This window comes from Cajanus cajan, chromosome 5, assembly GCF_000230855.2.
Source record: "Cajanus cajan strain Asha chromosome 5, NIPB_CcT2T_4, whole genome shotgun sequence".
Classification (NCBI taxonomy): domain Eukaryota; kingdom Viridiplantae; phylum Streptophyta; class Magnoliopsida; order Fabales; family Fabaceae; genus Cajanus; species Cajanus cajan.
In genome coordinates this window covers 5853334-5881268 of record NC_138521.1, presented here as the reverse complement: position 1 = coordinate 5881268, position 27935 = coordinate 5853334, and the positions used below count along the sequence as shown (strand labels likewise).

Sequence of the window (27935 nt, the reverse complement as noted above, 5' to 3'; positions counted from 1 at the left end):
CGACCTCGGGTTTGCATTTTTAAGGTTCGAACTCGACCTTCTATCAAGGATACCGGGGTTCGTGCTCGACCTCGGGTTTGCATTTTTAAAGTTCGAACTCGACCTTCTATCAAGGATACCGGGGTTCGTGCTCGACCTCGGGTTTGCATTTTTAAGGTTCGAACTCGACCTTTATCAAGGATACCGGGGTTCGTGCTCAACCTCGGGTTTGCATTTTTAAGGTTCGAACTCGACCTTTATCAAGGATACCGAGGTTCGTGCTTGACCTCGGGTTTGCATTTTTAAGGTTCGAACTCGACCTTTATCAAGGATACCGGGGTTCGTGCTCGACCTCGGGTTTGCATTTTTAAGGTTCGAACTCGACCTTTATCAAGGATACCGGGGTTCGTGCTCGACCTCGGGTTTGCATTTTTAAGGTTCGAACTCGACCTTTATCAAGGATACCAGGGTTCGTACTCGACCTCGGGTTTGCATTTTTAAGGTTCGAACTCGACCTTTATCAAGGATACCGGGGTTCGTGCTCGACCTCGGGTTTTACGCGCGCGATTGGATTACGGGGGTTCTATTTTCGTGTTTATAGTAATTGATGCGGTAATATTTAAGGAAATGCAATGAGTGAGCGAAAAGGAGAATATTATTAGATAATCCTGCCGTGCCTCGTTAAAAACCCTCTCCGTTTAGGACGGAGGCGGGAAAAGAGTGCGCGGTTTCGCTTTTACAAATGTGAAATTAGAGTTTAGGAGCATGTAGTGGGGGGACTCTTCTTGCCCTCCTTGCCGGACGCGGATATCCTCAGGCTTTCGGCGTAGCATTGCCGAGCTGTCTTCTGGTTTGCTCTGACGGAGATAATTTTTCCGTCCTTTCCTGGGAACTTCATGGTGAGGTGCGGGGTGGACACCACCGCGCCGAGATGATTTAAGGTTGGCCTCCCTATTATGATGTTATAGGAGGTGTTGGCCTCCACGAGGAGGTATCGGACCATGATTCTTCTGGCGTCCGAGGGTGTGCCGAAGGTTGTGAGCAGGTCCACATATCCGCGGGTGTGGACCCGTTCACCGGCGAAGCCAACTAGGGGCTCTGTATGCGGCTGAATGAGAGAGTGAGGGACGTCGAGCTTGAGGAAAGTTGGCCAATACATGACGTCTGCCGAGCTCCCCTGATTGATGAGTGTCTTTTGGACTTCCCAGTTTGCAATTTCTACCCCGATGACCATGGGGTCATCCTGATTGGGGATGATCCCTACGTAGTCCTTGTCGGAGAAAGAGATTGGTGGTGAGCTCTTGTAGGGGATCGAGGCAGTGGAATGGGCGCAGTTGATACTGCGAAGGTGTCTTTTTCGGGCTGAGCTGCTGGCACCTCTTCCGGCGAAGCCGCCTGCAATTGTGTTGATTATTCCCCGCAGGGGGGCTGGTTCGGTCTCCTGGCTTATTTCAGCCTGTACTGCGCCATTGGCGTTTTGCTGAGGTCCTGTGGGTAGGTCCCCCCGAGCTCCTGATCCGCGGCCTCTCCCGCGTCCCCGGCCTCCGGAGCCACCTCGGGAGCCTGGCTGTCGCTGAATGTAGTGGCCGAGGTGACCTGCCTGGATGAGTTCCTCGATGCGGTCCCGGAGTGTGCGGCACTCGTCTGTGGTATGGCCATAGTTTCTGTGATACCGACAGTGTTTGGACTTGTCAGCACTGTTTGGTGTGTGGTCGGGTGGTGGGAGGTCTAGCAGGTTGCTGTTACTGGCTTCCTCCAAAATGTGGACTCTTGGGGCGTTCAGAGGGGTGTAGAAGTCGTACCTCCCGGCTCTGTTTGTCCTGGCTGACTTCTTGAATTGGCTGTCGTTGTTGACTTTAACCTTGTCTTTGTGGCGCTGTTCTGGTTTAGTGGGGCCCTTACCGCGAACCTGGTCGCGGAAGGCCGCGTGCTCCTCCATTTGAATGTAGCCGGCGGCGCGGGCGCGTAGTTCGTCCATATCGCGAGGGGCGTCGCGACATAGGCTGTCGACGAACGATCCGGGTTTCAGTGCCATGAGCATGGCGTGTAGGGCGACTTCCGGGTTTAGATTTCGGATCCGGACTGATATGTTAGAGAAGCGCTCCATGAAGGCCCGTAGGGGCTCTTCGTCATTTTGTCTGAGGTTGGCCAAGGCGGCCGAGGTTGTGTGGTGAGGTCGGCTGGTGGCGTACTCTGCCGTGAACAGCCGCACCAAGGTGGCGAAACTGTCAATGGACCCTGCCGGCAGTTGGGTGTACCAATGGAGCGCGGGTCCTTTAAGCGAGGTCGGGAAGACCCTGCACAGTATAGCGTCACTGTTAGTGTAAAGGTTTACCTGAGTCGTGTACGCGTCGACGTGCTCATCGGGGTCCGTGGTGCCGTCGTAGCGGTCGAGGTGGAGGAGCTTCCACCCGCGGGGTAACGAAGTCTCCATGATGCCGTTCACAAAGGGATGACGGCGGAAAGGCTCTTGGCCCTCGGAGACATGAGTGGGGGCCTTGCTGGTGCCCTACCCTGATCTGTGTGTTGATGCATGAGACCGGTGCGTGGCGGGCTGTGAATGTGGTGCCTTGGTGGTTGCTTGGGAATGGGGGGCTGAATGCGCCTCCTCCTCATGATCACCGCTGTCGTGCGGTGGCTGGCCGGGGCGATGCCGAGGGAGCTGGGCGCGGATGCGCTCGTTCTCGGCGCGTAGCGCCGCTAGGTCTGCTTCGTTAGCGGTGCGCATCGCCGCGAGGTCATTCTCATGCTGGGCACGCATATTCTGGAGGTCGGCGTCGTGCTATCGCCGCATCTGCTCGACTTGTTCGACCAAACGCCTCAGGGTCACGGTATCGCTGTCCATGGTAGTTGAGTTGCTTGTGTTATCTGTTGCTCGTCTAATATGGCTTCTGGTAGAAACCATTCAGGTGGCCGATGAGAGCTTGGTCTGATCGGCCCCACGGTGGGCGCCAAATGTTCTTACCGGAATTTGGCCGTAGGGATGGTCTGCCCAGTAAGATCAGTGAGCCTCCTTTGATCGATGTGTTGGTGCTCCAAGATGGGGGAGGTACCTGCAAAAGAGACTCCGATGCCAAAGTTAGGGTTTGTATGAGTATGAGTCTCGTATATATAATGCACATACCTTTGTGTGAATTAGGGTTGTCTTGGGCCTGAGATAAGATATGATATGATACGATATCATATAATATGATATGATCACGTTGTGACATAATATGGTATAATTGGAGAACGGTTTTGGCCTGGGATGAGATCTCCGGGCTCGGGCGTGGTCTGTCCGGATTCCGGGCTGACGTTGTTCAACGCGTGCCCGGGATGACCCTTATAATGTCAACCCGGGCTGAGAGTCCGGGTGCGAAATGCGGTCAATACAATCCATATTAAATTAATTATGTAAATTTATTATTAATTTTTACATGTTAAAATATTATTATTATGTTTGATTAAATTAATATTTAATTATAATAATTACATTAATTTTTTAAATTATTAAAAAGTGAATTATAAAAAAATTATAAAAGAGTTTTTTTATAAAATTTTATTATTAAAATAAAATTTATAAAAAATATAGTATAAATTACTTAATATATTACTTATAAGACTCACTATTATAAATGCTCTCAGTTATCTAATAAAATACAAATTTAAATAAATAAATGTATGAAAATTTTTAGCCGAAAAAAGACAAACATAAAATGCATCTTATCTTATGTCCTAGTCCTAGATACCCTAATTATGATGACCATAAGATGTAGGCCAATATGTTTCATTGCTTTAATTGCACACTCTCAGATAACATGAAAAAAGGACTTGCATATGTGGAGGAGATTTCTGCACTGATTGCACCTTGGAATATACATGTGAAAGCTGTTGACCTTACACTTTAAAATCATCTTTATTATTCTTTTAAAATCATCTTTATTTATTTTTATTTTGCATGATATTGATATAAAGTATATATATGATGATTAATTGGCATAAAGTATGCACTATTTAAGCAAATAAAACTAGGCCGAAGAAACTGCAACTATCTTCGCACACCAACAATAGAAATAGAAATGAAATGAAATTTCCACTGTCTTTAAGAATTATATCTTTTTTGAGATTTTTAAAATTGATATACAAATTTGCACATGTTCAAACTAATTTTGTTGTCAAATATTTGTTTTATATATATATTATTAATAAAAAAAGATTATTTTATTTGATATATATATATATATATATATATATATGAAGAGAGATTCGTTTATTTTAGGAGTAAGTTTACCTAGACTTACTCCGTTCAATAACTCATGTTCTACATCAAAGTTCAACGATCTAACCATTCAATTTAAAGTTCTTAGTGCATAGGTCAAATCTACAAATTTTTTAAAAAATTTAAAAATTATTTGATACTTCGTTTCATTAATTTGAATCAATGTATAAAATTTTTTAAAAATAAAATGAAGTATCAAATGGTTTTTAAACTTTTTAAAAATTTACAGATTTGATCTATAAATTAAGAACTTTAAATTAAACAGTTGGATTGTTGAAATTTGATGTAAAATATGAGTTATTGAACGGAGTAAGTCTAGGTAGACTTATTCTTGGAGTAAACGGATCTTATATATATATATATATATATAATTTTACTTTCATTATTACCTTTATATTAACAATTTTTTAGTTTTTTTTTATTTATAAATTTTACTTTATAACCACATGTATAAATACTAATTATTATATAATTTTTAATTATTTATTTTTATATAAAAATAATTCACAAAAGGATAAAGTTTCTTTTGCACGTTAGTATTTATAATTATAGTAACGTCAGTTACGTAGTATCTACATGCGAAACATGGTCTTATATTTATAATTTTTATTTGATTTAAATATATTTTTAATCTTATAAATTTAGAGTAAATTTATTTTTAGTCTCTTAAATTTAAAATATTAATTTTAATTATGTAATTTTTTAAAATTTTATTTTGATCCCTCATAAAACAGTTATATACCATCAAATGTATTTAATGTGATATTTTTACTAGCAAAAATATCGGTTAATAAATTTTATATGACAATATTTAACAGATTTTTTTGACAAAATTTGAATATAAAAATTATAATATTTTTTAATAATTATAAAAAATTAAATTTAAAAAACTAAAAATAAATTTAACTTAAATTTAAGAAGTTTAAAAATATATTTAACCCATTACATCGGTCAATTACTCAATTAGCTTATTGAATTGTTTTTCCTCCGAGACTTTAACCCACTAGTGTCACCGTGGTGCCCGAAAAGGACGAACCAAAACTATTTTTAAACTCGTGTTAATTTAATCTTACCCATTCCTATGCATATCTATCATAAATAGCTATGCAAAAGGAAGTTCTAAAATAAAAAATAATAATAATAATAATAATAAAAATAAAAATAAAAAATGCAAAATGCAAATTGGTATATGTGCATGTTTAATTGTGATTGTTAACGAAAAACTAATCACTTCTTTTAGATTATTATTTAAAAAAAAGTAATTGTTCTAAAATGAATTAATCCAAACACGATTCAAATTTTGAATGCTCTAGAATTCTACGAGTGAGAAAATATAAATACCATGTATAAAATTTAAAATTTTCAATCACACTTACTTTTTTTAAGTCATTAAATACGCTTGGTCCAACTTTTTAATCCATAAAAAAATTATAATAATAAAAATATAGTTTGAACATAAATTTTGATACATATTATCCTCAACTCTCACTATTGGGATGGGTGTACGAATCAGTTTAACTCATTTAAAATTTGGTATGTGAAATCTACAATTTTAACAAGTCAGATAAATCTGATTTATAAAATAAATGGACTAATGTTTTTTGTCTGTGTTTGGTTTGGTCTACGAAGCTTGTAGATAAATGGGCCAATCCACAAGCCCAATTACATATAATTTTTTAATATATATAAATACTAGAAAAAAATCAATGAGATTTAATTTCTTTTTCTTTTTAACATATGAAAACATAAGGAAAAAATATATAAAAATTGATATAAATACATTTATAGCATAAAAATTGATATAAATACATATGTAACATAAAATATGTAACATAAAAATTGATATAAATATACAAGAAAAAATACATAAAAATAACTTATTAATTAACAGGTTACTTGTGAGATTCGCATACTAAGCCCGTAAAGTCCACAAGTCGAGATAGAAATTTTGTTATACCTATATAGATTTTTCTAAAAAAAATTGGAAATATTCGCATTAGTTGTGGGCTAAATAGATTGGTACATGAATTTGAGTCCATACATTCACCCCGACTTAATACTAGGCCAACTCATAGTGATTCTAATATCATTTGCATATTTATTTTGAAAAAAATTAGATGTATGGGCTAAATTTTGTTTCACTTTTGATAATATATATATATATATTTGTATTTTAAAGATTCAACATTTTTTTAAGTAATTTAAGATTAAGATTTAAAGTTTTAATAGTATATTAAGTTAAACTCTAAATAATTTAATAGTTAAGTTAATTTTTTTATTTAATCGATAAAGTTTATAAATTCGTATAACTTTTTAAAATCATTTAAAATTTCATTAAATAAATTTAAACTAGTGTATAATATATATTTTTTTTAAAAAAGTAATGTACGTTATACGATTATGTAATGATAAATGTTTAAAAAATTATTAATATATAATTGTTGAATTAATATAATAATATTAATCATTAAAATTTAATATATATATAGAGAGAGATGATTTCACATCTTGTAGATATTTATATCACTTTATTATATATATTTTTCACTATCATATCTCTTAAGAGTAAAATAGAAGAAAAAAATATGTATAAAAAATTAACCATTGATTCTATAAATAATAACTACTCTTATATTTTATAACCACCTTTGATATCTAATTTTGTTTAAGATAAAAGTTATGTTCTTCCAAATAATCTCATAAGTCATAACTACCTATTCTATATTTTATTTTATTTTTAATATTTTAAAAAATAAGAGATACAAAATATCTCTTTTCTCTAATGATCTATTATAAAAGAGACACAATAATTTTTTTTTTATTTCCACTTTTAGTAGACCATTGTATCTCTCATTTATTAAAAAAAATAACATAACCTCTCATTCTCATATTTTGTAAGTAATTATCAACAATCATCCATTCAATTTATAATATAACTATTAATAAAAAAAAATACTTTTTTTAAATAGTCACTTTCATCTCTATTTTTTTGTTTAAAATTTTTTCGGTCATTCAACTATACAATAACTCCCTTATAATATGTTAGATAGAGATAAAAAAAAAAAAATATATATATATATATATATATATATATATATATATATAGTATTAAATAAAATAACTCGACCAAATAAATAAATAAAATATATAAAAAGACAACGCATGTCATTTTCAGGAAGATTCACTTTTGAGATGAAGATGGTCAATATTGATGAAATTTAGAGGAAGAAAGCTATCTAAAATTGGGGCACATTGTGCTCGTGCTCATGTTTTGGTCTTAACTCTCAAGAAAAATTGTGCTAGTAACAGCTAATAAATAATTTCTTTGTTTTGTTTTTTTCAATTTTTTTTTTAGTCAAGTAAATAAATGTTACTAAACTAGTATTTTAACTAGTATAATGCATAGGTTAAATATTTATTATATTTCACTAAGTTTTTAACAAAATTATATATATATATATATATATTATGTTTAAATATATAAATCATATCAAATTTGAATAAATAAATATTTCTAAATATATAATTTATATTTTAGAATTGTGATAAATGTTTTATATAATTGTATAAAATTATTTTATTTATTGATAATTTATTTTAAAGTATTAAAATTTAATTTATAAATAATTATAATAAATAAAATTGAATTAAATATAAAATTAAAAGAATTTTAAAAAACTCTTCCATAAAAAAAAGTTTTTGAAAATATTTTCGTGTAAAATATAGATTGATTCTGATTTGATACCCAAGAATCATAGAAAATATCATAAATATGGGCTATTTACTAGGTCTTATTGTGTTGGGTACTAGGTCTGATTTTACTTCATAATAGAGAAGGCCCAGCTAATCTGTTAAAGGCTAATGATATATACATTTTTTTTTTTTTATAAGTACATTTCCTTAATTTTTAATTATTTTTTTAAATATTCATAATTATTTTTTATTTTTAAAATTTTTAATTTCATATCTCTAACTTTTAATTTACTATTTTTTCTTTTTCACACACTTCCTTCCTTTTTTTTTTTTCAGTTTTCATACACTATCATGTTTTTCTCTAATTCATCATCACCTATTTCAATGGGTAGTTTTAGTTTTCTCAATTTTTATATTATTTTTTTTTATTTTCTCACCTCTTTTACTTTTTCACATACACCCAAATCATAGAACTGGTAAATGACAACATTGTAGTTACGTGTAGCTTCTTCGACAGTTTCTATTAAACTAGACATATATATTTTTTTCAACACTTCCTTTCCTTTCACCCCTTCAAAAGACACCTCCTTTACTTTCATTAAGTTTAGTGTTATAAAAAAGAGATTTTCACTATTCTATAAAGTATTATGTAGATAGTGAAATCAACAAGAAAATTGAAAGAGGAAGGAAAAAAGAATAATGTAAACTTAAAAGAATTAAAATTACCTACCAAAATAGGTGGGAGTGAAGAAAAATTAAGGGAGTACATGTGAAAATAAAGAAAAAAGGTATGTAATTTTTTTTAATTAAATATTAGGAGTGTAAAATTAAAAATTAAAGACATTTTAAGAATTTAATTATTTTTTTAAAAAAAGGGATGTACTTAAAAAAAAAAAAAAGAGAGAGAGATTATATATCATGATCCTCTGTTAAATGGAGTCACGCACTTGTCAGACGGGCTTGGGCTCAGAGGTCTTCAAGACTGGTTAGTCTTGTTTGTATATCAGATTCAAAATACCTGAGAGACACTTACAATAACTACGCAAGCCCACACGCATCACAAGATGATTACCATGTATGGCCCAACCATAGTGATTGTCAATGTTAGTGCTCTTCATTTCTCACTGAAAAAAAAATTTTCAGAACAACAAGAAAAAAATTGTCACATTGTAATTTTTTTATATATTTTTTATAAGACAATCTCACTCAAATAAATAAAATCACTATACTCAAAATATTTAACACAAATGCATATGAGGACTCAAATTCAAAATAATATTAAAATAAAAATTTATGTTTTAACAAGTTGGACTTTTAGAAATTAGATTTGATATAAGATTTTTTTTTAAAAAAAAATTTACAGGTCAACTTAGTCCAACTCATAACCTACCACAAGGTTGAATTAAATTTAAAATTTAAACATAATTTTAAAATACTAAATTCAACCTAACTTGTCTTTTAAAGATTTTTGAATAGGCTAAATCGATCTATTTTGACTCATTTAAAGGATGAGACCAATTCACAAGTGTTTTTTTTTATTATTTTAAAAGGAATATTAGAGAAAATATCATTTAATTAGTTTAATTTAGAACTATCCAGTAAAATTGAATCTTACCTATCTTATACATATATCAATAGATAAATAATTGACCTGATTATTAGATTTTTTTAGGGTTTTAAAGGAGTTATAAGAGACAAAAATTTCATAAACAATTTTATAATAGAGGTGGTAAAAGTAATGTTATTATTGACTATTATTATCCAACAATTTAAGTACATGTGATATAGTTGATGCACAATCAAAATATTTAAGAATAGAAATTGTGGCATCAATATATGGATTTTATCATATTTTTTTTGTCATCTCTAATCTTTTAATATCACTTCAATGGATTAAGTTAAATAAAAAAATTAAGTAAATTACACTACCCTATCAAAAGAGATAAAAATATTGTATTGTCTTCATCTTTTGCGTTAAAATATATAATATTTAGTATATTTAATGTAAAAGATATTTCGGTAATAAAAAAAATGGATGACATATGATATATTAAAATTTATTTAGAGAAAAAATCGTAATTTTTAACATAAAAGATGAGAGAATATAATATCCATATTTTTTGAGGGAGAAGTGTAATTTACTCTAAAAAAAATAATATAAAATAAATCAAATCTCAATATGTGGAGAATATGCGGTATTTGAGATGTTTTTTAAAATGGTACAAAAGTACTAATTTGTGTCACACCAACTCAGCATATAAAGTAAAGAAAATGGCTTCTGATATGAGTCAAACTTGTTGATTTTTAATTTAACATTTGTTCAATAATATATAAACATGTGCAGACTGAGAATGGTTTCGTACGGTATAGTATATTGTTGCCTTTTCTTTGTCATGTTTAGCTGCAGCAGTAATGAGTACTTTTGACATGGTGGCTCTAATAGGGGAACCAAATCTTGTGGGATGGAGGGGTTCCTCTCCCATGTAATGCTGCTTTGAATTGCATTTTTTATTACGTCGTGTTAGAGCATGAGATTCAACGTAATTACAAATTCTTTACTCTATCGTTCTCCAATTTTATTTTAATGCTTAAATGTGTTATAATTCGCATTAGTTTCTAATGATAAAAACTAACCCCAAGAAAATTAATTATGCATTATTTGCACATGACATTGACGTCCTAACCACTTAATTATGAAAGATATTTTCAAAATCATGTAAGCTATGTAGTCTAAAATATAATTTTCTAATTATATAATATAGGGTGTGAAAAATGTAAAACTTCATATTCAACACCAGAAAACGATGCTGAAGTTGTACATTCTGTCACGCTAAAATAAAAAATCATTTTATTTATTGACAAAACCCCCCATCCTCACCAAGTTTCCAGAATTTTTCGTTACACATACAAAATAATTAAAATTACTTTTGACAAAAGTAAATAAGAATGGAACCGTATTTACATTTCTTTATTTTTTGACAGTTACATTTAAACTTTAACCACTCAGGAATGCTTAATCAATTCCTGAATAGTTCTCATCATTAATTTATAATAATTTACAGTAGAAATTATTTTTGTACCAAATAGCTTTACTCTGTTGTTAAATAATGTGAACGTTGTTTAGGTTAATTAGAGCCACATATGACATATGGTAAACGAGTATTACATGCCGACAAAGTCTTGGTTCAGAAAGATAGTGGGATGCAGAAATGTAAGAAAATCATGAATAAGAAAGAAAACATGAATATTGATGAGGAAAAAAAGCAAATAAACTAATACTTGTATTAAATTAAAATAAACTAAGAAGCCAGTCTTTACCAAATGTTTCATAGGCTTTGTCATATGAAAGGGTTTTGGATATAATTGTGGGCTCTACCTAACTCATACACTATCCTTGATCTGAAAAAATATCAAATTAATGTGAATTGTGCCTCAAATAGAAGAAAAGCTTTGTATTGCAATCATAACATGCCATATTTTGCAAGATTTGTTCCCATTGTGGATGTGTTGTTGAGCTACCACAATGAAGTTTAAAGACGAAAACATGGAAGAAGGAAATAAAATTTTGATTAGCATTTAGAACATACAAGATTAGTGGATGCTTGAATTGAACACATTCTAGTCCAACTTGTTGGCAACAAATATTCAAGTCACAGTTTCATTTTCAGTCCATATGGTATTGCTACCGGTTAAACTAAACCTTTCTCTCCCATATTGAATCATATATGTGGCCTTCCTTTCTTTGCAAACTACAACTTTTGAATAGAATACACTTAGTCTAGGCTAGATAATTACATTAAAAGAATTTGAATCTTCTGAGTGGCATGATGCCTAACATTGTTCTGCTGCGTTGAACAATGCAGATTGAAGATATTGATATAAAAACACACCCCATTTTCTGTTCTAATTTCTCATTTCCACACAGATTTGGCTTCGCTATACAAACAAACTAAGACAAAAACCATTATGTCATTCCACATGACTTCAGATTTTTGTATATTATGTGATCAATATTTTATTTTAGGAAAGTTAAGAATTTGAAAATGACTTATTATGTCATAAATGTTAGTGGAGATTGATTTTTATAAACAATCCAAAGTACTTGTTTAATTTTCAAACTTGGATTATTTTAAACTAGCTAGCTATATGGCTGCTGGACCACCAACTTCGTGTCTTCTCGTGTCTGCTTGTGTTGTATATCTATCCGTCTACAGTTTCGCTCTAGAATGTGTTGTATCAGGTACTTATTTAAAAGAAAGTCTGATTTTTTTAATGGTGTTATTAGGAGGACTGTAAATGACAAAATTCCAGAAAATGCCGTGAAATGAGTTGAATTTGTGAGCCAATATTTTTCTTTCTAGTGGCATTTGCTTTGATTAGTATTAGTCTTTGTTTTGATTGTTGACATGTCACCAGAAGACAGTTGGAGATTCTTAATTTGTGATTTTAGCCTTACCGCAAGTGATTTTCATTAAGCCCACTGATGGCTGGTTGGGGTTGGTAAAGGAGGGTGATATGAAAATTAAGCCAAATGAAAGGGTAACTCTGATTGATTGATATGAAATTGCTGTCTTGTTTTCTTGCAATTCTAGAACATTGAATAAGGACAAGCCAATTACTGAATTGCAATTATCAAAGTTAAAAAAGATTGACTCCTTAATCCTTCTATCAATTAAAAGGGTAAATTGAAGATTAAAATGGATCATTTCATGCATACAGCACACACCAACTTTGTCCTTAACTGGTTTGTTCCACTTCATGGCTATCACCAACCCCCTTCCGGACAACCTCTTTAGTCATTTATTTTCTTTACTTTATTGTCCACACGCAAAATGAAAGTGGTTTAAAAAATTACAAGAAATACAACACCATGGCAGAATGAATCTTTATCCACTACAACATGGATGCCACAGTTTTGGAAAAATCTAATCCACAACCACAACACAAGTTTTGTTAAAAAACAACCATTTGTCAAGACGCGGTAGAAGTCAACTGCTCAAGTCTAGAAATATTTTGGCCTATTTCACTTTCAAAATCACTAGTTTTTCAAATGAACGGTTTATGACTTTGTAGGGTAAAAAGAATGAACAAAATACAAGAAACAGAGAATAGAGTTCGATTAAGTTCTTAAATCTTCATTTGCTTCCTACGTAAGGCACCATTTTTCAATAACAAGGTGGAAAAATACAAACACACTTGAATATTATCTTGCTTCAGACGTAAGGCATAACGAGACACCGAATTTATCACGATAAGGTAGAAACTTAGATAAATCTTGAAACTCCACTCCACGAAGCCAACTAAACACAATTTTTGTGAACGTGAAATATGTGTTAGGCTGCCAAGAGATTTTAGGTGTATGCTCGTATAATTAGAATAATTTAAACAAGTACGTGGGCGAATTTAGGTGCATGTAACATCAATGATCAGTCCTCAAAAAACATGTTGGAATTTCTGAAAAGCAAACATCAAAATCAAACTACACAAAAAAAAAATCAACTAAACTGTATGCCTGTATGACGTACAATACATTTCCCTTTCCCCTCCTATGACGTTTTTCATACCAAAACCTTCATCTAATTCCCTTATATTTTTACCATCAAGTTCTCACATTGATTTTTTAAGAAATCCCTCAACATATTTTTAACCAATTATTTACATCATTTGAGAACTTTATGGTAAATATACAAGGAATTAACCTTAGTGTTTTCTCTCTATCTACCTATAGCTATGATTGCATCTTGAAGAATTGGAGATGAATCATGCTAACATAGTATAATACCGATCCATGTCCACCTTATGGTGCTTGTTTGGGAGAATACAGATTGGTACCAAGAGTTTTATACAGAGCAGTGTCAGAGTAAACAGCCCTAGACCTCAATGGCTTAACCCTACGTCTATTGCGACGACTTTTTCGTTGCCTTTGGTGACCCTTCTCTTTTTTCTCAACCTTTTCTTCTTCTTTGGCTTTTAACTCACCTTGGTTGATCTCATCACAGTCATTTTCTTTTCCTTTTTCATTCACTTTGAGCAAATCTTCATCACTGGGCACCACATACACAAAAGGCCCAACTGGGATATCTTTCAATTGCAACAGAGGCTCTAAGGTTTTAACCACGGTTCGCATGGTGGGCCTACACTTTGCATGAGGACTAAGGCATTGATAAGCCAAAGATGCAAACTTTCTAGCCCCTTCTGTTGAGTACTGGTCCTCAAGTCTTGTGTCAATTATTCTTTCAAGTTTGTGGGAGTCCTTCAACAAAGGCCTTGCCCATTCCACCAAATCCTGCTCTCTGGTGGGTCGTTTTTTGTCCACAGATTTCTTTCCTGTGAGAAGCTCTAAGAGAACAACTCCAAAGCTATATACATCACTCATGGTTGTCAAATGGCCTAAGGAAAAACAAAAAAACAAAAGTGTAAGTATAATCAATTAATTGAAGATTGTGAATTTTGATGAATGAAATTAAGGGGGTTGGTTAATTTGAGATTTTTTTTTGATAGGTAAGAATTATAATATCCATGTGTATATTACTTCAATCCTCATTAGGTCGACCCTAATTGACTTGGTTAAAATGAGATTGGTTTTAAATGGAATATACAATATGCAATACCTGTCATGATGTACTCTGGAGCAGCATAACCATGTGTACCCATTACATTAGTTGTGATATATGTTTGATCTTTTTCTGGTCCATCTATTGCTAAGCCGAAATCTGAGAGCTTGGCATTGTAATCCTGAAGGAAATGAGAACATACATGTCAATTTGTGAAATTCTATTTAGTTAACAGATTTGGTTGAGTGAACAAAAAGGCTAGTGAGGACTTACAGCATCCAATAGAATGTTTGAGGCCTTGACATCTCTATATATGACAGGTTTCTCTTCTTCATGAAGAAACATTAGTCCCTTGGCTGCCCCAATTGCTATTTTGATTCTTGTTAGCCAAGGCAAAGCTGCTACATAACCTGCATTTTAGAAGGATAAACATTTTGTAAGAAATCATTGAAGCAGAAATTGTGTAGAGAAAAAAGTAAAATTCTAACTGTTATTTTGTTTCACCTTTGAAAAGTTTTTCCTCTAGATTGCCTCTCTCCATGTATTCATACACAAGAAGCCTATGTTCATCTTCGCAGCAGTAGCCAATTAAGTTTACCAGATGACGATGCTTCAACTGCCCCAGAAAGACTACTTCAGCCTGTTGAGTACAAAAGGATTTAGTAAAAATTTTCATCACTTGAAAGACAGAGGAATTGATATGAATGGTGATATTGAAATTTGAAAGATTTATCAAATTCTTACCAACCACTCTCTGTGGCCTTGTTTACCATCCAAGTTTAAGGCCTTAACTGCCACAGTCTTGGCTTTCAATCCAGGCCTAAGATTGTCATCTATAAATCCTTTATACACCTTCCCAAACCCCCCTTCCCCAAGAATGTTGATTTTGCTGAAGCCATGTGTAATCTCTTTTAGCTCTTGGTAAGTGAAAATATGAAGATTTGATCCCACAAGGGAATTGGATAAATCACTCATAATAGAGAGTGATGAGTAATCACTCAAATCAGAGAGGAAGATTCTACTTGAAGATGTCTTCTTGGAAACTATATTTGGAGATTCCAAGGATGGGGTTTTGGCCTTGAAACAACCAAGTACTAAGGATTTCCATTCAAGCCTCTTGGAAGGCATTTTCTAATGAGTGAGTTTGATAGCTTTATCGATAGATGCTAAATTAAGTTAGAGGCTTCAGCTTTTATAGGTTACAAAACCAAGGCTTAAGTTTTTGGGGTATTTGGATTTAAAAAAAAAAAAAAAAAAGACTTGAGAAAGCAACCTAACACTTCATTGCATTTTTTTTCTCCCGTGTAGGCCAGGGCAATCGATAAAATCTATCTTATGTCATTAAATAGTAGTATCATCTATCCACCTTTCTAAAGTAATGTAAACCGTATTGAGGAGTAGAGTTTGATTTCAATGGTTTTTCTCCCGTGTTCTATAAAGCTTTTGTTAAACTCCATGTGATTGAAATTAGAAATAATTAACCCATTAATTTAATTGATGGAAATAACAACACCGAAGAAGCTTCTTCAATAGTAATCCTGATGGCTTGTTCCTTCATCAAATCAAAACAAACCAAATTCTAGACACTGCAAACAAGTGGTTCGGAAAATGGAAAATGCCAAGCAAGTCCTCGTCAATCTTCATTCATGTCACTCTCTTCCGCAGGCTCCTAGGTTCCGTGCTCTTAATTACAGTATCTTACTATTAACATGTTGCACAGTACCATGAATCTCAATTTTAGGCTCAGTTAAAAGGTGTCGCACATATTCTCTTTCCATGCCTTAAAAAGTTTATTCGGAATATGAGTAAAAGATTCCTTATAAATTTCCAACGATCATCCTTTCCTAAGTTTGATTTTGAAGTCAAGTCTGATTCATTTTTAAGGAAATTTGTTTGGTTTTGTAAAGAGTATTTCCATGTATGCTTTCTACTTGTGATGAGACATCTTAACATTATCAATTTCGTTAACATAAGAATTGACACCATCTATAACTAGCTCTAGTTTTTTTATATGCACATATTATAAGTACTATTCCAAAAATCTAAAGGGACAATATTTTGTGGTCCCCTTTTGATCGAAAAGCATTTCCCTGATAATATGCACTCTTAAAGCTTAATCAAATTCGGATATTGCATAATGATAAATATATAAAATGGAAATAAAGAGAATTGATATTTAGAAAATAAATACGAGTAATAACAATTACAACAAAATATTATAATTTTATTAATATTGTGATATTTATATTGAAGATAAAAGAAAAAAAATTATAAAATGCAATTATTCAATGTTAGTAAATTTTCTAACATACATAGTTACATACATAGTGTGATTAAAATGATTTCACGGCGATAAAAAAAAAATTATGGTAAAAGCAAAAAAAAAACAAATAATAATCTCTTTTTTATGGTATCATAACTTTAGAAGATAAAAGTAAAATTGATTCTTGGATGTAGTATTATCTTTACTCCACATATGAAATGCTACACACATTAATTAAAAATTATGATAGAGATACATTAAATAGATATAAATTCTACAATTTTTAAGAAATTTTAATTAATAAAAATATATATTCAAAAGAGTGTATAAAATAAAAATAATACTACATCTGATGTTTTATTAAAAAAAAAAGTGATAATTAAATTTTATCCTATAACTTATTTTTCGTAAAAAGGACCGAAAGTGATATTGTTAACAATTTTTTAACGCGATAATATTTGTCCTTTAATGCGCGAGATGACATTAACGGAGATGAAATAAATATCAGCAGCATGAGTATCAGTGTATCACAGTACGGATTACATTCAATTTCCACCACATAATTGTGAGAGTTTCTTATTTACTTTTTGTGGGTCCAATTTGCTAGTAATAACATAGTTTCTTCTTTTTTTATTGTTAAGTATACCATATTTATATAGAGATAATCATCTATACATTATCAATCTAAACTCTAAAGATTTTTACACTAACAATCAATCATATTTTTAAATTATTTTATTTTTATTTTATCAAATGAGCAACTGACATAGTACTATTAAAAGATATGATTAGTTGCTAGTATAAAAAAACTTTACACTATTAGTGTATAGATGATTAACTCATTTATATAAATAGAGTTAATAATTCCATACAATATAAATTTTTTTACACTAACAATCAATCATATCTTTTAAATTATTTTATTTTATTTTAATTTTATTAAATAAATAACTGACATGATACTATTAAAATATTATTAATTCTAATATAAATATTTTTTACACTAATAATATAATATATAAGTGATTAACTTATATAAATAACAGTATTTAGATAAGCAATGTTACATCATTTACTTCAATGTTGAATTAAGTGAAATTTTGATTCTTAACTTTAAAAAACTCAAATAAACAACTGTATTGGAAATGTTCTAAGCATAGGATAATATATTATCAGTACTATTAGGATTTTAACTTTATAAAATAACTAAATTAATAGATAAATTTATATTATATAATATTGTTATAATATGATGAACTGATGGTATATTCTGTTATTTTTTTATCATTTAAATTCTTATATACTCGCAAATAATAATGCAGAGAAATATCTGAAGAAAATCATAATATATTTTTTTAAGTTAAGATTTATAAAATTTTATCAATCAAAAGTGTTATTTGAATAAAAATTTATTATAATTTCACAATTTTTAATAAATTTTAACTAATAAAAAAGAATGAGTAATATTTAGGATGAGTGTATTACTGTTTTTAATTAGTTTAAAAATTTGATCAAATTATTTATTTAATCTTAAACTCGATATAGTCAATATGATGTTTTAACGTAATATATATTATATTTTAAAACTTGGGTTTCTAATTTTAAAATATAAAAATTATTATTTAAGTTTGAAATTTAAAATTTATTTTTTAATCTTTGTAATTTATAAAAAAAAATTACTTTAGTTACTAATATCATAAGTGATAATTATAAATTGAGTAAAATTGAAATAATAATTTTAATATTTTAAAGATTAAAATATTATAAAATTCTACGGATCAAAAAATGTTATTTGAATAAAACTTTATTACGATTTTAAAATTTTTAATAAATTTTAACTGATAAATAAGAATGAGTATTAGTAATATTTAGGATGAGTTAATTACATTTTTATTAGTCTAAAAATTTGACCAAATTATTTATTTAATTTTAAACTCAATCCGTTCAAAATGTGAAATATATGAAATGACGAATGTAATATGATGTTTTAACGTAATATATTAATATTAATAATAGGTTTAATTATATTTTTAGTCTTTTAAATTTTAATTTATATTTTTTTATCTTTCTAAATTTAAAATTTGTGTTTTTAATTTTAAAATATTAAAAATTATTATTTTAGTTGTTAAATTTAAATTTTACCTTTTTGTTTTTTGTAATTTATAAGAAAAATTAGTTGTTATAAATATCATAATTGATAGTGATAAATTAAGTGAGACTAAAATAATAATATTTAATATTTTAGATATTAAAAATGCAAGTTTTAAATTTGAGAGACAAAAAAATATATACTCCAAATTAAAAAAAAACTAAAAATATATTTAAACTTTAATATTATATATGCATGGTTAACTTATAAAATAAAAAAGAAATAAAATTTTAATTAAGATATTTATTTAAAATAAATAATGTCATTATAAATGTAATATCATATTATACATATTTTCTATTAATTTTTATTATTAATTAATACACAGTTATTTCCCAAAAAAAAATATAAGATAAGTTGAAATCATTCAAAACATAATCCAAATTTTTCTTTTAAAAAAATATATAATCTAATTTTAAACATAAATCCATTTGAACCAATGAATAGTACGTGGATTGTAAATAAATGGATGAGATGTTGCTATCCTACACTACAATAAAATGGACTTTTAGTGATATTTAATATGACTTTTAGTAACAATAAAAATTGCTACAAATTCTTTTACCGGCATTTCACACATTAGCCATTGTATGCAGTGTCGCTAAAATATTTACCGGCAATTATTCTATATGCTGGTAAACCTCATAATGATCGGAAAAAATGTATAACTTTTTGTGTCATTTGTTACTAGCATTTAAAATTGCCGCTAAAAATTTAAGAAAAGATTTATAATACTTTTTAATTATCTTATTTCTAGTCGATGTAGGACTTGTAAGATAAGTACAAATACTCTTTAGTTACCTTATTTCTAATTGATGTAAGACTTAGAAGATGAAGGTTATCTTCTAAGTATATATTCTTTAATTTTTTTAATTATCTTATCTCCTAAATACCAACTTAAATAGTAAGTTATATGCCTAATTCAACCTTATAAAACATACTTGTAGGTGAAAGTTATCATTCAGTTATATACTCTTTAATTATTTTATTTCTAATCGATGTGGGACTTAAGTTTTTTTTAACAAATAATTATCGCTAATAATAAATTTTGATGTGATATAAATACATTTTTAGTGGCCATTATATAATAATCATTAATATTTTTTATTAAATAATAAAATAGAGACAATTAATTTATTGTCATTAAATAATTGTCGGTAATACTAAATTTTATTGTAGTGCTACTTGCACACCCCCGATTAATATACAAGAAAACAAATACTTGATAACTATAGTAGTACTGCTGTGCCACATTAACTTCACTACATTTTGAAGTACTGCAACTTCCTTGCTACCTTTTAAAATTAATGCATGAAAGAGTGCTGCATTTATTTAATTATTCCCCCCACGTAGTTTGGTGAAGTTATTAAAATAAACAATATATACACTTGAGCGATCTTTAAGCTGAAAACATTACATGGCTGCTATACGGTGGTATTTGTACTTCATCAAAATACACCCCCACTTGCCACTTAATTGATACATGAAAAAGATATGGAAAACCACGTGGCACTTGTTGGACTTGGAGGTATGAAATACGTTATAAGTTATAACATTCTAAGATCATTTCCTTGTGCTTGTGGTCCCATATATCCTAATTGACTTTGAATATTGACACCACAAGTTCTTCTCGACGTTCAAATTATAGAATGGAAAAGCCACATGTCCACATTCTAAAGAGTTATTTCTTTGCAACTTCATCGTACGCTGGTCATTTGGGGATTATGAGGTGTTTCAATACACTATTCACTCCAATACTCCATCGTTTCGTGTTTCTTCGCAATTTCTTTAGGTTATAATATGCGTGCTCAATTTTGGGGGGCACGAGGAAAGCAATATGAACAAAGGGAATGACGAGATCAAAAGAAGCTTTCCTTTCTAGTCTGGTCAGATGATCAATGAGATTTGGAGAAGGTGAAACTTTAAACAAAGAAGAAGCCCCATTCAAAATCTATTTAACTTTAACATTTAGGTATATTGGGGGACACGTTGGAGAAATGGCTATCATTGTGAGTTACTTTCAAATTTTTAGTTATAAAAGTTTTACACTTTTAATGTTTAGGCATATTCTTTATATATATGTGAACTTTTTTCCCTAAAAGCCTAACATGATTATTTTGTAAATATAAAACTTATGTAGGTAAAAGTTCATTTGAGCCATGATTATTATTGGTTGGTGTATATTTTTGTAAGGGTAAGTTACATTTATATTCAATTCCTTGAGCTTAAGTGATATTGTACTTGAAATTCTTACTGTTTTTAACTTTACTTAGACCCCTCCCTCAAAAACAATAGAGCACAAAAGATATAGATCATAAATTAGAAGAAATCTATATGTTAATTAACAAAAACAAAAAGAGAGATACAGTATTAATTATTATATCATTAATTAAAATTTTATGTATTGATGATATTTTGATTACTCTAACTATTTTAAACAGAAAGATATAATTTAATAATTCATTTTAAAGATATATATATATATATATATATATATATATTGAATCAAACAGTTGCTATTATAATTGGTAATAATTAAAGATGTAATTTTATTTCCTTAAAAATTCTCATAATTGCATCTAATTTAAGAGATTATATGATCAATATTGCAGCAGGGCTGACCTTAAGGTAAGTGGTTAAAACCCTAGTTTTAGCCCCCACAAAAATACTTTTATTTATTAACAATAAACTTTTAAAAATAAAGTAATAATTATTTACTAAATAACTAATATTAACCTGTTAATTAGAATAACTAAATATGTTTTTTTATAAAGACTCTTCATCCTATTTATTATGATTCTTTTATCTTTTCACAAAAAAGCTTAATTTCTTTGATTTATTCTCAATTGATTAAAATTATACTTTTTTCTCTTCACGATATCTATGGTTATTATTTTTTTTATTCTATTTTTTCTTCAATTAAATAAAAGGCTTGCACCTTAGTACTTAAAATAAATTAATTAATTACAATAATTTGATAATTAATTTTATATATATCTTAAAAGGTTTGAAAGATATATTTTAAATAATATTAATTTCAATAAAAAAAATCTTTAAAATCTTCTCTTCAAAAAAATAAGCCTAGATAACTGTTAGGCTGATCTTAAATATTATACCTAGATCGATATCGATCAGTTGGGATGTTAATTAACTCATTGAATATTAAGGGTGAAACTGATCAAATTATTAATGTCAACACATACTCTTTTTATTTAAGAAAAATGAGAAAAGTATAAATCTCACTAACTTAATTACTTTATTGGCATTAGAGTAAAAAAGAAGTTATGTTTCCTTAAATTACTGCTTAATTGTGATAGTGTAAAAAAAACTATATATAGTCGTAACAAATTAAAACTATTTATTTTAATCTAAAGTTTGGAAATTTATATTAGTTTATAAAAAATACTAATTTGTTTAATGAATATTTATAACGAAAAAAAAATGTAGAAAATTCCAAAAAAAGATTTCGTAATTTATTTTGTAGGTTGTGTAATGAGAAATGACTCGATCCACTCCTCTTGATAATAATGGGATTAAGTTCCGAATTCAGGCTCTAGAATTTCAAAAGTTTCCATGCATGCACTGATCAACACCTAATTTTTCTTTTGCTAAGCCATTGCTTCGTATTTCATAAGGTCAAAGAAGAAAAAGAAAAATTACAAATCATGATGCACAAAAAGTATGTCACTTCCTTTGGGATTACACTATCACTATGCTTCTGCTGGCTATATTATTATCTTTTTGAATAGTATATTCGTATCTGGTCGGCAGAGTGAAAAACGATTCCATTTTGATTCATCGTTTCCTGAATAGTTGAGAAAAAAAGTGATTCATCACTTATATAAAAGATGGAAAAATTGTAGTGAAATACTTTCCTCCCAAACTTTTTCTTCTTCTTTTTTTAACATGGCTTTATCAATATTTGAAAAAGTTTGTAGAGGGATGAAATTATTTAAAGAGTAACTTTTAGTAAATTTATTTCAATCAATAATTTATTATGTATATTAAATAATAATGATTTAATTATTAAATTAAAAAAATTTAATGTATAAATCAAATGTAAATTTCTTTTAAAAAAATAAAATATTATAATTATCTATCAATTTTAATTAATAAAATAAAGTATCAAATAATTTTTAAAATTTTAAAAAATTATTAACTTGATTTATGCATAAAAAACATTTAACTTAATAATAGAATCGTTAAAATTCAACATACACCATGAATTATTTAATGAAGTAATTTTATCAAGAGTTATTCTTAGAATAATTTCTTTGATCCTTACACACACATATGTGTATATTGAGAAAAAAAACTCAAGTCCCGCCAATCCTAGATCATTAAAAAGGGTCACCCACCATTTATTAATGTATCAAGCCCAATAGTACTGGATGTGAGGGAGTGTATTGGGAAAAAACCCAAGTCCCACATCGACTAGAGATTAGACAATTGAATAGTATATAAGTGGAAAACAACCCTCACCTTACAAGCCGATTTTCTAGGATTGAGTTAAGCTCAAATCCACTATTCTAAGATGATATCAAAGTTATCCTGCTACATTCTTAAAAATGGGCCACCCACCATTGATACATGCCCCATAGGCATGAGGGGGTGTGTTGAGAAAAAAAAAAACTCAAGTCCAGCCAATCCTAGATCATTTAAAAAGGGCCACCCACTATTTATTAATGTACCAAACTCAATATATTTATTAATGTACCAAACTCAATAGTGCTGGACGTGAGGAGATGTATTGGGAAAAACCCAAGCCTCACATCGACTAGAGATTAGGCAATTGAATAGTATAAAAGTGGAAAATAACCCTCACCTTAAAAGTGTTCACATTATTTACAAAATTGTCACCGCGTGACTTTTAAAATCGGTCACCTTTTAATCGATCTTAAAACCCCAATTTTAAAACTAATTTTTGCACTAGTGATTTTTTAGTTTTTAAGGTTTCATTATAGTTCTTTGAATGCTTGGTTTTGTAGTTTCTTTGAACTGAAATCTTAAACCATGAAGGTATAAGAATGGGTCCTCTGGCCTCTTTCTTCAACAAAAGTGTAGTACAAAGCATTGTTGAATTCACTAAAGATGAAGAAAAGAAATCTTTGTTTCCATGTATAACAAAAAAGGAAAACAATAAAAGTTATACGCGGAAAGAGAACTTGATCTCAAAAGCGTTACATATACAGATAACAGTTTGAGACGGTCAATTTACATAAAATATAAGAAGAAGCTAAAGTTTTACTGTTTTCATCAAATACATGGGATGTGTGGCTCACACTAGCTTCGGCTTAGAAGGGTCAACCCGTTTTTGAGTTGTTCATTCAACTTTGCGCTTTGGTCAATAGTTGTTGTTTGAAATTTGAGAGCTAGTGGCCCACACCCATTAACTAGAGTGCATTATTAGGACCTGACCAAGTCTTCTCTATTTCTCACTAAATTCTTTAGCATGTTTTAAAGATATTCGTTCTTGTTGAAGAAATGGCAAAAGAGAAACAAAAGAATTAGTGGCTCTCAAAAATGAGATATAAAATTTGTAGTGAAAAATGAAAATTAATTAGAGCTTAAAACAAATGGGGAAATAATATTATTGAGTGCTTGAGAAACTAACAACATGGAAGGAGAAAAGATTAATAATTACTTATCATTACACTAAAAAAAATTGTTACATATAATAACATTATTATAGATATATATAATATATATAAGTATAAATCTATTTGATATATAATTATACATAATTTTAATAAATTTTAAATAAAATTTAATAATACATATTGTATGTCACTATAATTTATATTTAGATTTTTAATAATATAACAACATATATTATATCTACAATATAGGTAAAGCTAACTTTTAATAACAAGTATATATGTCACTATATATGAGATAATTTTTTAGTATTATGAAAAGTATAAATTCAGCACTCAATGCATGAGAGATGATTAAACAAACAATTTAATTAACATATTAATTAAAAAATCTTTATTATATTAAAATATGTTATACATTCTTATAATTTAATAAGCTCTTTTGTATTAGGATATACATGTTGACATAAATAAAATACAAACTTGTTAAAAAGTGTATTTAGAAACTTTTTTTTTATGAGAAGGTTTTAGGAATTTTTTTAAATTTATATCTAATTTAATTTTTATTTATCATAAATATTTATAAATTAAATTTAATATTTATATAATAAATTATAAATAAATAAAATAATTTCATACTATAATATAAATTATTTATCATAAATCTAAAATATAATTTACATATTTAAAATATCTATTTATTCAAATTTTATATATAACTTATATAGTTAAATATAATATTTATTTAGATACTTAATTTATTTTAAATTTGTTATACAAAACAAATACTTAACATATATATATGCATTATATGAGCTAAAATATTAGTATTTATACAATTTTAAAGTGGTTGAGTGCATTGTTATGTTATGTAAAGATTTATAATATCTCATTTTAAAAAAACAAATCATGGTTAAAATTAAATTAAAAATTAAAAAATAACTAAGTAATTGATATGTTCTAATATTATATTTATCACAAAAAATTGAAAATAAAAATCATTACCCATCATTTACTTGTTTTAGATTTTAAAAAATAAAAATTTAAGTATTATGAATTAAAAAAGAAAAAGAAAAAAGTTTGAGATACATACACAACTCATCACCATGCCCGTATCAATGATTTTAAAAATTTAAATATTTAATGATCAAAAAATTATTAGAATAAATTATTAAGGTGTTAGAATTAAAATCATGCTTATCTGAAAATTATGATATAAGCTTAAAATATTCATCATTCATATCTATTGTACTATCTGTACTGCGTAACCGAGCTCCAAGCTCGGTACCATAACGCAAGCCGACCTCGGACACGCACCACGTGACATCAGTTCGGTATTTAAGTGAATCATAACCGATTCCCGAGGATCTCGCCCCAAACGAGGTCTGTTATCTAATCATATTACATCTTATCTCAGGCCCAAGGCCCAAAGCAACCCTAATTCACACTAAGGTACGTGCATTACTTATACGAGATTCATACTCCCACAAACACTAACTTTAGCATCGGAGTCTCTTTTGTAGGTATCACCCCCATCTTGGAACACCAGCGTACCCGCGAAGGAGGCTCACCGATCTTACCTGGCGGATCAACTCTACAGTAGATTTCCGGTAAGAACATCTATAAATAAATATATGTATAAAAAAAATAAATCATTATAAAATTTCCACCGCTAACTATGGTAGAAGAAAAAATGTAAAAGAAAAATACTAGTAACAAATAAAACAAATTATTAACAACGCATAAAATTATAAATATAATAAATTGTTTTTAGTGAAAAATAAGGAAATGTTAAAAATAAAAAAGTAGCAATGAATTTGTTTTGTGTAGAAGTTAATATTTATATTAATTTTGGAGAAGAAATGAAAAAAAGAAAATGAAAATTACTATTAAAGTGGTCTTAGTAGAATTATTATACTTAATAGGTCTATAATAAATTTTAACCAATTTAATTATTGAATTAAAAAAATTAATAAATAAATAAAATCTACAAACTTTTATAAAATTTAAAAATTATTTGATATTTCGTAATAATAATAATTTAAATTAACATTTATTTACATAAATATATTATATGTTAATTTGAATAAAAGTAAAATTATTAAAGTTAATCTAGTGATTAGGTAATGAGAGATTAAGATAGTTAAAAGCATGAGGACTTAAGTCAAATTTGATCAGAAGGTATTGAGTGAAGTAACTCTCTCTATATATATATAGAGAGAGAGAAGTTCAATAATCTAACCACTAAATTAAAAAATTTTATTAGATAAATAAAATCTATAAACTTCCAAACACTTGGAAGTGAATAATAATTTATTAGATAATTTTAAATTGATGTTTATTCTTAAAAATATATTATGTAATTTAAATTTATATTTTTATGAATGTATTCGTTTAAATTTATGTAACGAAACATTAAATAATTTAAAATTTTTATAGAAAATTATAAATTTAATATTTAATAATAACTTTAAATTTAATAATTAAATCATTAAAATTTAATATATATATATATATATATAATAATAATAATAATAATAATAATAATAATAATAATAATAATAATAATAATAATAATAATGAGTTATTAACTAACTTAATTCCCTCCATATATCTTAGACTTTTCCATGATTATAAGATATGATTTTTTTTTTAATTTTTAATCTCTACTTAAGTTATTCTTATAAACTATATTTAAGAACTAACGAAAAATAAGGTAAAAATATGTTACAAATGGCTCATAATATATTCTTAATAAGCTGTTTTAAACACTCTCATAAAATTTATAATATAATTATAAATACTTTCAAACTGGACCTAGAAAAAAAAATGTTTGGTACACTACTCGTATATAATTTTTTATTACTATTTTTTTACTTCTGAAGGTAAAAATCAATATTTGATGAATGAATACTTTCTATGACCTTCAATTATTAAGTCATTCTACAATTTTAAGATGCATTATTAAACGAGACATAAACTGACTTTAAAATCAAGTCTCTCAAGAACTTGACTGACCTCAAATGAATTAAGCGGTTCCCATTATACTCTCTTGGTATGTGTAATTACTCCAAACTAATTTTTAATTCTTGCTTTTTTTTTTTTTTTTTTTTTTTTTTTTTTTTTTTTTTACTTTAGTTCTTTCCCCTCTTTTTTACTCCTTTTTAACTTTTCTTTTCTATCTCCCTACCAAGTCAATTATTCTTCTTCTTTTTTTTTTTTTTAGCTTTCTGCTTTCAAAGTCAACATTGCTCTTATAATATCTAGGTTTAGTATCATGCATCCGATATTAGGGTTACGTCACTTGTCATACAATAGTTTAAGGTTTGGTCATCATGTTATTAAATTATTGAATATATAGTATCATACTTTTAGTATATCTTCTATTTTTTATTATTATTTTTTTTAACATAACACTTGGTAAGTTACCAAGCATCATCTG

The 27935-nt window shown here is 28.9% G+C and overlaps 2 protein-coding genes across 2 annotated transcripts; both read right to left on the bottom strand.

Annotated features, from left to right (window-relative positions):
• Nucleotides 1–736: 736 nt before the first annotated feature.
• On the bottom strand, nucleotides 737–2413 carry LOC145957795 (uncharacterized). The gene is made up of 2 exons (XM_083074203.1): nucleotides 1057–2413; nucleotides 737–930 (listed from the first exon to the last, which is right to left on the bottom strand). Exons 1-2 carry the CDS (start codon nucleotides 2411–2413, stop codon nucleotides 737–739), a joined length of 1551 nt encoding a protein of 516 aa, XP_082930329.1.
• Nucleotides 2414–13356: 10943 nt separating this feature from the next.
• Nucleotides 13357–15662, bottom strand: LOC109812621 (Protein kinase superfamily protein). Its single transcript, XM_020376611.3, has 5 exons — nucleotides 15229–15662; nucleotides 14989–15124; nucleotides 14758–14894; nucleotides 14542–14665; nucleotides 13357–14320 (listed from the first exon to the last, which is right to left on the bottom strand). Exons 1-5 carry the CDS (start codon nucleotides 15610–15612, stop codon nucleotides 13728–13730), a joined length of 1374 nt encoding a protein of 457 aa, XP_020232200.1. The 5' UTR covers nucleotides 15613–15662; the 3' UTR covers nucleotides 13357–13727.
• Nucleotides 15663–27935: the final 12273 nt, after the last annotated feature.

Coding starts and splice junctions, on each gene's coding strand:
- LOC145957795 (XM_083074203.1), bottom strand. CDS start 2,413: ATGGAGACTTCGTTACCCCGCGGGTGGAAGCTCCTCCACCTCGACCGC. Junction 931..1,056: donor GCCCCTAGTTGGCTTCGCCG/GTGAACGGGTCC, acceptor ACATCATAATAG/GGAGGCCAACCTTAAATCAT.
- LOC109812621 (XM_020376611.3), bottom strand. CDS start 15,612: ATGCCTTCCAAGAGGCTTGAATGGAAATCCTTAGTACTTGGTTGTTTC. Junction 14,895..14,988: donor AGAGGAAAAACTTTTCAAAG/GTGAAACAAAAT, acceptor TCTAAAATGCAG/GTTATGTAGCAGCTTTGCCT. Junction 14,666..14,757: donor CAAACATTCTATTGGATGCT/GTAAGTCCTCAC, acceptor CATTTCCTTCAG/GATTACAATGCCAAGCTCTC.